The sequence below is a fragment of the Astatotilapia calliptera genome, chromosome 3 (genome assembly GCF_964374335.1).
Source record: "Astatotilapia calliptera chromosome 3, fAstCal68.1, whole genome shotgun sequence".
NCBI lineage: Eukaryota > Metazoa > Chordata > Actinopteri > Cichliformes > Cichlidae > Astatotilapia > Astatotilapia calliptera.
In genome coordinates this window covers 19,322,151-19,334,104 of record NC_137424.1, presented here as the reverse complement: position 1 = coordinate 19,334,104, position 11,954 = coordinate 19,322,151, and the positions used below count along the sequence as shown (strand labels likewise).

General features: G+C 40.4%; 1 protein-coding gene across 4 annotated transcripts in view; it reads left to right on the top strand.

The window, feature by feature from the left end:
- Positions 1–2,930: 2,930 nt before the first annotated feature.
- Positions 2,931–11,954, top strand: part of LOC145425249 (TELO2-interacting protein 1 homolog) — a 276,230-nt gene continuing 267,206 nt past the window's right edge. Inside the window, exons 1-6 of one of the 4 annotated variants that reach the window (XM_080298280.1) lie at positions 2,931–3,189; positions 3,825–3,903; positions 6,336–6,654; positions 7,953–8,123; positions 8,288–8,436; positions 8,756–8,896. In XM_080298280.1, coding sequence (XP_080154406.1) covers positions 8,383–8,436; positions 8,756–8,896 — 195 coding nt within the window. In that variant the 5' untranslated portion in view covers positions 2,931–3,189; positions 3,825–3,903; positions 6,336–6,654; positions 7,953–8,123; positions 8,288–8,382. The remainder of the gene's footprint in view (positions 3,190–3,824; positions 3,904–6,335; positions 6,655–7,952; positions 8,124–8,287; positions 8,437–8,755; positions 8,897–11,954) is intronic. The other 3 variants (XM_080298283.1, XM_080298281.1, XM_080298282.1) reach the window with 3 other exon arrangements.

Here is an 11,954-nt window from a genome sequence, read left to right as displayed (position 1 = left end):
GTAAATAACGAAACAAGGTAGAGGAGAGAAAACCCCAACAATCCCCTCTGAGCAAGCACTAGGCGACAGTGGGGAGGAAAAACTGCCTTTAAACGGGCAGAAACCTCCGGCAGAACCAGGCTCAGGAGGGGGCAGTCAACTGCCGGGACTGGTTGGGGGGGTGAACAGAGGTGGAGCAAGACGAGGCTACATCAGTTGAAGAAGCAGTATTGTCCCTCTACCGGAAAAAGCTGAAGAATCTTTTCTTCTTTTTCATGGACTTTTCCACGAGCGCCTTTTTGTCCAGGATGAGGGTTCTCAACTCATCGATGGTTTCTGTGTTTTGCCTCTCTAGTTTCTTGCATGTTTGTTCCACCTGTTCTAATGTTGCTTGTGTTTCTTCAAGCTTTTCTTTGAGGTCTTTGGATGTTGCCTCCTGTGTCAGCTTTGCCTTCTGCAGGTCTGCATTTCTCACTTGATCTTCTTTGTGCAGGCCTTCTAGCTGCTCATTTCTTTTCTGGATATCGCGGAGCGTACACTGCAGGTCCTCATGCGTTTTGTCTTGTTTTTGCTTTTGGGCCTGCATTTCTGTGTTTTCCCGCTTCAAGTTGTTGAATTCCAACAATATCCCCTTAATGAGCTCTGAGTTGTTTTTGGCCATGTGATCAATCTTTTTCTGCATGTGTGAGCATCGTTTTTCTAGTGTTTCCTTTTCTCCCTCCAGCTCACTTGTTTTGACCTTCAGTTCATCACAGAATCCTTGCAACTTTTGATTTTTACTCTCAAAGTCATTGATAATGCACTTTTCTTCTGGCAGTCTTTCTTTCTGTTGCTCTTTCTCTTGAAGGAGGTCTTTATTTTGGACCAATGTTTGTTCCAACTCTGCCTTCACCATTCTGTACTTTTCCTGCATGCCTTGGAGCTCGCGCTGCAGGTCTTTTTGCTTTGTGTCCTGTTGTTCCTTCTGTTGGAGGACTTCTTTATTTTTTTCTTCAGCTTCATCAAGCTTTCTTTGGAGCAGGTGATTCATTTGGTCCATGTATTGCAGATCCCACTCCATTTTATCAATCGTGGCTTTCCTGCCTTGAAGCTGCTCGGACATTTCTTTAACTTCAGCGCTCTTTTTCTTGTTTTCTTTGATGAGGGATACAATCTGCTCTCTGGCTTGAGCAAACTTGATCCCCCAGCCCTCATTAATAATGTTGATGTCGGGCTGGCGCTGTAGTGTTTCTTCCAGGTGTTTGTTTTGTGCTTCCATCTGTAAGCACTTCTTCTCCAGGTGACGTTTTTCTTCTTCAATTTGTCGAATTTTGTTCTGGAGATGGTTGTTTTCATTCCTACTCTCCTGTAATGCCCTTTGGATGGATAAGAGGCCATTTGGAGAAATTGGCCGGCCACGCGTGGAAGGAGAGGCGGCGAAATCTTTTTGTCTCGGTTGCCGTAATCTTGGATACATGTTGGCGTTTGTATCCGATGACTCTGAGAGGTTTCCAAATTTTTCTGTAGTCAACGTTTGAAGGCTGCAAACACAAAGGCTGCGAAGAAACGAACTGAAAATTGCTGTTTCTCACCCCTATTTATAGAAAAACTTCAAAGGATCCTTGTGACATCCTTGTGACATCCTTGTGACATCCTTGTGACATCATCACTCCTAAGCCAATCAGATTGTCACATGACATTTTGGAATGTGGAATGGGGATATGTTTTTTTTTAAACAGTTTTCAAATGTAACTTAATATTTAAGTGTTTCTTACTTGACCCGCTTAGTCGATTAAAAAGTTAATTGCCACGAACACCCCTAATGTTATATAACAGACCACAGAAAAAAGACAGGTTTTTTTCTACGTGACAGAGCTATAATAAATGTTTTGTTTTTTTAATTATCCTACTTTTTCTAAAAGGGAACATTATTTAAAGAATAATGTATTTAATTAAAAACTCTGTATTCATCTAAAGGGTATACCAAGAAGGGTGAGCTTCCTGCTTGAAAAGGAAATGACCAAAATAAATGTATTTCTCTGCAATTACAAACTCTGTGTAAACAGTCTTGGTGTCAAAATAAAGCTAACACTGGTGAGATGTCATCAGAGCTGTAAATATTACTGCAGATGTTACTATGTCAAAGTTACTGTGACTCAAACATAGAAAAAATGATTTTTTATTTCCCTCACCTAATTTTTCAAAGTATTTTATAGCATATAACACGTTTGAAAATATGCTTTGGTTCACATTTAACTCCAGAAAATCATAAATCAAAATATGGATATTACCTGTCCACAGATTCATGGTGCAGTAACTGCTCTTTTAACTGTCTGGTGTCTTTGCTTTGTTTGGTGTTTGTAGAAATGGTTTACATGAGTTTTTAGCTGAGATTCAGAGGTTTCTGTGGACACTACTCATGTCAGCACTTATATTTCTGACCTCGTGTTATAATCGATTAAACGTGGTCTCCTCTCTTTTGCCCCCATTTCTCTGGGCATGTGTGCTTAACTAGTTAAAATAACAAACATCTGTCTCCTATTTTTGTGTCACAAAAATTATTAATTATTATTAATGATTAAAGACTTATTAATTTGTGCAGTTTTCTTGTTTTGTGTGGTTGTTGTTTTTTGTCAAGTGGAGATGAATATCTTTAAGTTGATTTGTTCACATTTGCACATCTTTCTGTTTTAAGAGAAATATGTGTTTTGAGTTTGTACACTATATGCATATAAATCAACCATTTCCTTTTTCAGTGTTTTCGTGTGGTGCATTTTTCTCTGTTTTAACAAAAGGAGAACAAAGGACTTTTAAGTCGACCTAAGATGATTTGTTTAAATTTTTACATGGTCTTATTGAGGTAATGCAAATTGAAACATTCATTCTTTTTTTGGTAATGTACTGGAGAAGCTTGATAATGGACTTTGAAAGTGCGTAAAAATTACTTAAATTTGAAAAATGCGTCTGAACCATGCATACGGTACATTTACCTCACAGGTTTTTGCTGTTTCTGTTTATTAAAACCAAGAATCTTCTTTTTGCCAGGTTGATCATGTAGATAAGAGTGGCCAGTGTGCTCTGGTCCATGCTGCCCTACGAGGACACCTTGAGATTATCCAGTACCTGCTGGAGCTAGAATGGAGTGCTGAGGGGCAGCAGCAGGACTGCTCTCTGAAGAGCAAAGCTCTGCAGCAGGCTTTGATTGCAGCCTCGAGCATGGGGCACACACAGGTCTGACTGACACACATGCATGTATTTTACCAGATCCATAGACATAAATGCCCTTTTTTTTGTACTGTTTCTCGCTACAAAAGAAAGAAAACATGGATGTACAAAAAACATACTTTAAGCCACACAGGATCCTGGTTTTTCCAGTTTTAATAGTGAGACAAGACCTTTTCTTTCTTGCATGGTTTCACAACAGCCTTCACAAAGAATTTCTGATTTATTTTTTTTTAAAGATCAGAAGGAACTATAGATATATAAAATAAAAATGAGCACACAGCGTTCTCTGTGAATATGACTCAAAGCCAGAAGTACTGTTCAGAATTGCATGTAGATTCACAATCGATAACAGTGCAGCGCCTTCAGCTGCCCCGGTGAGACGTAGACTCAAGGTTTAGTTTGGCTCCCTCGTTAGCTGGAATTGGCTCCCAAGGCCTGGATTAGAATAACATAACTGGGCCAAGTGAAGTCAACCTGCATGCAGAAAAGACCCTTTTAAAGTTCAACTATTTGAATGCGCGTTTTTGTTAATGTTTTTTAAGATTAGCATTTTGTATACTGTAACCTCTCAAAGGTTTATTTGATTTTTTTTTTTTTCTGCTGAAACAGCATGTCATTAATCTAAGTTTCTTTTTTGGCAGGTTGTGAGAGGCTTGCTGGCGTTGAATAATGAGCACGCTGTGCAAATTGATAGTCATGACACACTGTGGGGAGAGACAGGTATGTTCTCATCAATCTTTTTGCATTACACGGCTCTTTTGTACTATCACCAGCTGTTTTTGCATTCTGAACCACACTGCTGTAATTGAATGCTGCAGTGGAAAGTCCTGTATCTGTGCTCTCCACAGTAATGCTCTCTGTTTGATGCAGAGGTCGCTCAACCCAAATGTGGGTGCATTTTAATGGCTGTTGTAAGTCCTCCTGTGCTGTACTTTCTGGTAAAAGCATTACTTACTCTTGTCGTGTAGCTTTCTGCTTGGAATTCAGTCCACACAGTATTTTCCTTTTTTTTTTTTAGAAAAATTGTCCCACTGAATTTTAGGAACAGTATTGCCTCGGTGCTTTATGTTAAAACAACAGCGTCGACTCCACAGTTGGTTTTATACGCTGCTAGTCCCACTCAGATTTAGAATGAGTAGTAGTTCCTGTTTTGTTTTCCCTGAAAGGATTATTTTGGACTTTTTAAAAGTTTGTCCTTCCCTCTGTGGGACAGTTTGTTTTCATTTGAAAGTGATTGAGGAGTCAAAGCAAAAAGCCATGTGGTGCTGCAGGAAACGGCATGAAGTCGGAAAAGCAGAAGGTGGCTGTCAGATTTAAGACGGGTTACTTGAAGGTTGTCTGACAGAAATGATACAGCAGACTGCAAGGCTGCATTGGCCGGGAAGCGTTCATGCATCATAATTTTTAGCCATTAAAGCATTACTACTTTGTCTTTAATGCAGTATTTTAACGGTAACTCATTACTTTTGCTGAACTCAGTAATCGCATTAGAGTGAGTACTTAATCATGTTATTACTTGTGTTCCACGAGTCTTCAATCTGAATAATGGCAGGGAAAAAAATCATTAAACATACAATTTCATCACGTGCACAGCATGGTAAGTGGCCTGTATTTATATAGCGCTTTACTAGTCCTTAAGGACCCCAAAGCGCTTTACATATCCAGTCATCCACACATTCACACACTGGTGATGGCAAGCTACATTGTAGCCACGGCCACCCTGGGGCGCACTGACAGAGGCACTGACAGCAACCACCTGACGCCATTTTTAAAATACGAGACGAAACAGATTGTCTTCAGTTTTTAAGTGTTTGACGTTTTTCGAATGTCTATAATCTGTGATGGAGAAAGGGAAAAATTTTATGTACTACATAAGATTTCTATTTTATGTCACAGTGCAGAGATCCAGATGTTCAATACAGATGGTTAAAAAGCACAGCTATGCTTTATTTTTCATTGATCCTAGTAATACTTGTGATGCATTATGTAAGAATGAGACACATGTGGTGTTAGAGCTTCAATATTCCTCACAATCATTAGTGCAGGTTGTGTTAAAACATTGGCCACATTTTTGTCATCATCATTATGAACATCTGCCCTGAGAGTCAAGTGTCCAGATAGCATTAGACAACAGTATTAGTTGTCGCTGCAGTCATAGTAGAATATGTATAAAGAAGAATTCTCTTTGTATGTCTCTCAACTCTAACCCAGCAGGATTTAGCATTCAAAGTTGGCTGCTTTAAGAATGTAGGTCAGCTTCTTAGTGGAGAGGTTGTCCAAAGTGTGGCTAACTGCTGCTTGTTCTCTGTTAAATGACTGCTTCAGATGATTTTGCAGTGCTGGCCTGGGACAAAGATCTTTCCCTCTGAAATATAGATTAGATCTGCTTGGAGCAAAGTAAAATCCAATAGTACACGTGGCTTTCCAGTATTTGACTTTCAGCTCTTTTTAACAAAGTGGATGTTTAATCATTGCTATCACCTCACCTCTTCCTTCTAAAGTAATAACATAGTGGGTCACAGGTGGCAGTAGTCAGAGCTGTGGCTCCGCTGACCTGAAACACAGTGAGTCTTAAGACCCCTTGACATGACCTTGAATTAACATATTTTTGCACCCACCTGGCACTCATTAAAACTGTGATCCTGGCTCATCTGTATTCAAGGGGATTAAATCAGTAAACAACAGTAAACACAGTTATGACCACAATGTAGATTTGTCTGCACTCAGTCATGCTTGGGGGGGAAAAAATGAATAAAAAAAGCTGGAATTTTGCTGCAGACATAAATTGAATATTTAGTGGTGGAGTGGCTGCACTGTCTAGAAATGACTAGATACAAACACCAGAAATTATTAGCGATGAAGCAATATTTGAAATCCCTTTGCTGCTATTCAGCTGCAGGTTTATTAATCCAATTGTTGTGCTGTGATGCAGAGAAGATGGAAAGCGAAAAAGAAAATTCAGAAATATCCCCTTGAAAACCAGCCTTTTGTCGTTGCCTCAGAAACGCTCCTCTCATAACGATGTGTGAAATGTTATAGCGTGTTTAAAATTCATCGGAGTATTACATCTCACTGCAAATAGACCTGCTGTCTCTTGTGTTTAAATAGAAGAAGATTTGATTGTACATCTGTGCAAACTCTATCTTTTAAAGTGTTAGTGACGTCACACCTATGCGCCACTGCCCTCTGTGGAGAATGGGAGAAATGTGCTTGCACCTCAACCTATGGACTCAGACGGACATTCAATCATCATCTTCCTCACTCAAGGTAACCTTATGGCTTGTAGGAACACTGCACGTGTATGATAAGACTGTAGCCGTTCAACCGGCCCTCGTAAGGTTGCTGAAGACAGTGAACACCGTGGAATTCTCAGTATCACTGTGGCCCTGGGTTTTTCCACTGTCCTGCTAAGTGCTTATGTAATTGTAACCAACATAGGAGAGAGACGTAACATCGTGGAAGAGACATAAAGTGAGTAAAAACGATCTAAATGCATTTAGAATATATTTAGAACTACAAATTACACTTTTCTTAGCAATTATTGTTTTTTATGTCAAGCTTCAAGCTAGCTTCTTTATTGGGGCTTGGGACCAGCAAAAGTGACCCGAAATTTGGTCTTTAAGTCTGGTCATTAGCGTGTCTGGACCCAAACTACACTGCAGGTCCCAAAGTCAAATGATCACTGAGAGTTAAAAATCTGTCTGAAGTTAGAAGTTAGCAGAGAGTTAGCTCACTAGTTTCCGTCTAAATATAATATACCAGGTTCTGACTGAGGGATTTCTAAAACAAATTAAAAGGCACAGCTCTGCTATCACTTCTGACATACATGAAGACAGGAAAGTAAGCAGCAGTGATGTTTGTAGGGTTACTGAAGTTTGGCTAGCTGGTATATAGTGATGTGCTATGTGACTAGCGAAACAGCTATGTTAGCATAACATTAACACAGTGATGAAGGGGAACTTTTTTCCACTGGATAAGAGTTAAGGTGAGGGTTCCCGATGGTTAGGGACAAATGCAGTGGCATGGCAGGATGCTGTAAACGGACCAAACTTCAGTCAAGAGAACAACTGAGATAATCCATCCACATACAGGTTAGTCATTAATGTGCTGCTGCATTGCCTGGGCTGTAGTTACATGGTAAGGTTTTAAAAACTGAGCTTTAAAATGAATAGTTGTAATAAAAACTGAGAGAGGCCGACAGTGATCGCTTACTTTTTGTAAGGGGCTTGTTGAGATTAAATAGAACAAGTTACAAAGCATTAAAACATGTTAAAAACACAACAGCCTTATTAAACGCAGAGTAGTTTGGGCCCAGAAGTAGGATTGATCACGTCATCACTTAAAGACCGGATAGACACACGGTGGAGTTACTCATGTTTACTGTTGTTGCCACTTTCTAAATGTAGCAGGATGAATATTATATGTACTGGTTGATCCCACTTTTAGTCAGGCGCATTTTGAGGAGAACTAACTTTTCTTGTTATCAAATTATCAGTATCTTTGGAAACATTTAATACATCGTGATGGTTTAAATGCTCAGTCATTTTCTGTTATAGAATTCATATTCATAATAATATTTAGACAGCGGCACTATAGGTGTTTGCAGTTTTTGCAGTTTTACAAGCCGTCACGGTAAAAATATGGAATTAAATGTCACTAATGGGCTCTTTTCAAAAACATCAGCATCTCTGTCACACTGATTTTGATTAACTGACTTATTTTATTGTAATCAAACCTATTTTGATATTGTTGTCTTTTTTTTCCTTTAGCGAGGTGGTTTCCTTCCAATTGTTGCAGGACCAGTATGTCTGTCAGCTCCAGGTAGAGCTCCAGTGACCAGGAAGACCTCAGCATTCGCCAATTCCTGCTGAATTACCGCAAACAGAAAGAACTGGCAGAGGGCATTGGAATAGAGGATGATTATAACACTGAAGACCAAGGTAATAGGTCTGTCTAAGGGCCAGTGGAATATAAGCTATAGGTTGTAGTGGTGATTATTTTAGATTCAGAGTGTAGAGGAGATGGATCATTGTAATTAAGAGTCATAGAAATCTGAACCTCACTGCTAAACTGGCAATCTAACTGTACATGTGCTCCATTGCAGAAGTCCCTCCCACTGAGTGTGAGGATGTTGAAGATACTGGTAGTCCTGATGTGAAAGCAGAGCTTCCCTCCCACCTCAGCATCACTAAGGATGTTATGGAGCGCTGCATTCATCTGCTGTCTGATCCCAGCCTCAGGCTCCGACTCAAGGTACTGTATCAGTAGTTTTACGTAGAGTCAACTGTTGGACTAATAACAAAAATAATCATTCTTGTGAAGGTAGGACCGCCAGCGTTGGTACAATTCATCCTGTCAGAACTGTGTGGATGACTGTTCAGTGGTGTAATGCTCATCAAGGAAAAACATTCAGTCTGGTCCAGGAGTGAAACAGAAATAAGTCTGTGCTGAAGTCGTGCCTGCTCAGGAGTTTGGGCTCTCAATGAAGACCTCAGTAATTAGTTTCAGCTCACATATAATCAGGATCAAAACAGAGATAATTGTTAGGTGTGTTGTGCGTCTTTGTCTTTAGGTACTAGACGTGCTGGAGTTGTGCGTTCAGGTGCTGAGTGAGAGGGAAAATGAACTGCTGCCTATGGCTCATCGCTGCTGGCCAGCACTCCTGCAGAGACTCACAACTGATGACCCATTAGCAGTCCTCAGAGCCTTCAGGGTAAGAAAAACAAACCTCTCTTTTCATTATGTGAGTCAAAATTATTCAAGTCGTCTTTAGTTTTAAACTCTTAATAGTGAAAGAATGAAAGATGCTGCCCAACAACAGGCTTATTTCATTCAGAAATAGTTCTATTATTTACTGGACAGGCACAATTAGTGTTGGTAAGCTTTAACGTTCTAACCTGTCAAAACACACGTCTACTTTTTATACTTTTTATACACTGTTTGATCAGCGGACATCAGAGCAACTGGCATGTCACTTTTTAACACTGGTAGATTATTTCAGCAAAAGAAGTTAAAACATTGCTCTGATTCTATATTGACTTGTAACACAACAACATGATCTACAGATATTGTCTCAGAGTGTCTTTAAAATTCCACACGTGAAGCTGTTAAAGCCACAGCACATGATCCTAATTTACGATTAAAAACTGGCCACGTGGAATATTTAAGAAGAACGGGCTCTTTCTCGTCACACAACCTCACAGAGAATTGCAATCAAACTGCGCAGTTCAGCAGCTGAAGCGCTGCACATAGTCAGGCCCATAAATAGTGGAAGAGTGGATGTCTGAAATCCAGGGATGTGCAAACAGCCTGCTGTGAAATCCTCCCTGAACCACCTCAGCAGTTTTACTGAGCTCATTAGGAGTTAGCAGAGGTTAAGTCCAGGCTTGGTCTACTTTTTATACTCTTTCATCTTTTTCCTAGTTCCTCTTCTTTCCCTCCTCCCTTCTTATCTTTACCCCATATTTTTGGAACCAGGATCATATTTTTAAAGGATTTGTTCTTTTGGTGTAGATAGTTCAGGAAGTTAACTCAACCAAGCAGTCTTTGGGTTTCGGCTAAGTAATTCAATTCAATTCAATTCAATTTTATTTATATAGCGCCAAATCACAACATAAGTCGCCTCAAGGCGCTTCATAGATACAGAGAAAAACCCAACAATCATATGACCCCCTATGAGCAAGCACTTTGGCAACAGTGGGAAGGAAAAACTCCCTTTTAACAGGAAGAAACCTCCGGCAGAACCAGGCTCAGGGAGGGGCGGCCATTTGCTGCGACCGGTTGGGGTGAGAGAAGGAAGACAGGATAAAGACATGCTGTGGAAGAGAGACAGAGGTTAATAACAGATATGATTCAATGCAGAGAGGTCTGTTAATACATAGTGAGCGAGAAAGGTGACTGGAAAGGAAAAACTCAATGCATCATGGGAATCCCCCGGCAGCCTATGTCTATTGCAGCATAACTAAGGGAGGATTCAGGGTCACCTGGTCCAGCCCTAACTATATGCTTTAGCAAAAAGGAAAGTTTTAAGCCTAATCTTGAAAGTAGAGATAGTGTCTGTCTCCTGAATCCAAACTGGAAGCTGGTTCCACAGAAGAGGGGCCTGAAAACTGAAGGCTCTCCCTCCCATTCTACTTTTAAATACTCTAGGAACAACAAGTAGGCCTGCAGAGCGAGAGCGAAGTGCTCTAATAGGGTGATATGGTACTACAAGGTCATTAAGATAAGATGGGGCCTGATTATTTAAGACCTTGTATGTGAGGAGCAGGATTTTGAATTCAATTCTGGATTTAACAGGAAGCCAATGAAGGGAAGCCAAAACAGGAGAAATATGCTCTCTCTTTCTAGTCCCTGTCAGTACTCTTGCTGCAGCATTTTGGATTAGCTGAAGGCTTTTTGAACATCCTGATAATAATGAATTACACTAGTCCAGCCTGGAAGTAATAAATGCATGAACTAGTTTTTCAGCGTCACTCTGAGACAGGATATTTCTAATTTTAGAGATGTTGCGCAAATGGAAGAACGCAGTCTTACATATTTGTTTAATATGTGCATTGAAGGACATGTCCTGGTCAAAAATGACTCCAAGGTTCCTCACAGTGTTACTGGAGGCCAAGGTAATGCCATCCAGAGTAAGAATCTGGTTAGATACCATATTTCTAAGATTTTCAGGGCCGAGTACAATAACCTCAGTTTTATCTGAATTAAGAAGCAGAAAGTTAGCGGCCGTCCAGGTCTTTATGTCTTTAAGACATTCCTGCAGTTTAACTAATTGGTGTGTGTTATCTGGCTTCATGGACAGATAGAGCTGCGTCTTATGTGAGTGTTTTCAGTTTGCCTCCCTGGTCTCGTCATGTTAATCACTCCCAGCTGTGTCTCCCACCTGTGTGTAATCTCCCTGTGTTCTGAGTGTATTTAAGTTGTATTTTCTGTCTTAGTAATCGCTGGTTCGTCTGTGTTGTTTCCCCTCGGTCTCCCTGCGTCTCCCCGTATGTATTTCCCCGGACCTCCCTGCATCTTCGTTTCTGGTTTGTCTTATTAGTTTACCCAGTTTAGGTTTCTAGTTTCATGTTTTGCCACCCTTGCTGTTTGTATTGACCCACTATCATAAATAAACACCCACCTGCACCAGAACTGCCGTCCTTTTGGTCCTACTACAAATCCACACGGCTTGCCCCGCAAACCGTGACACTTCTAATGATGCTGCCTAAGGGAAGCATGTATAATGTAAACAGAATTGGTCCTAGCACTGAACCCTGTGGAACTCCATAATTAACCTCAGTGTGTGAAGAGGACTCTCCATTTACATGAACAAATTGGAGTCTATTAGATAGATATGATACAAACCACTGCAGTGCAGTACCTGTAATACCTACAGCATGTTCTAATCGCTCTAATAGGATATTATGGTCAACAGTATCGAATGCTGCGCTAAGGTCTAGCAGGACAAGCACAGAGATGAGTCCACTGTCAGAGGCCATAAGAAGATCATTTGTAACCTTCACTAAAGCTGTTTCTGTGCTGTGATGAGCTCTGAAACCTGACTGAAACTCTTCAAATAAACCATTCCTCTGCAGATGATCTGTTAGCTGTTTGACAACTACTCTTTCAAGGATTTTTGATATGAAAGGAAGGTTGGAGATTGGCCTATAATTAGCTAAGACTGCTGGGTCTAGAGATGGCTTTTTGAGTAAAGGTTTAACTACAGCTAGCTTGAAGGCCTGTGGTACATAGCCGATCATTAGAGATAGGTTGGTCATATTTAAGATCGA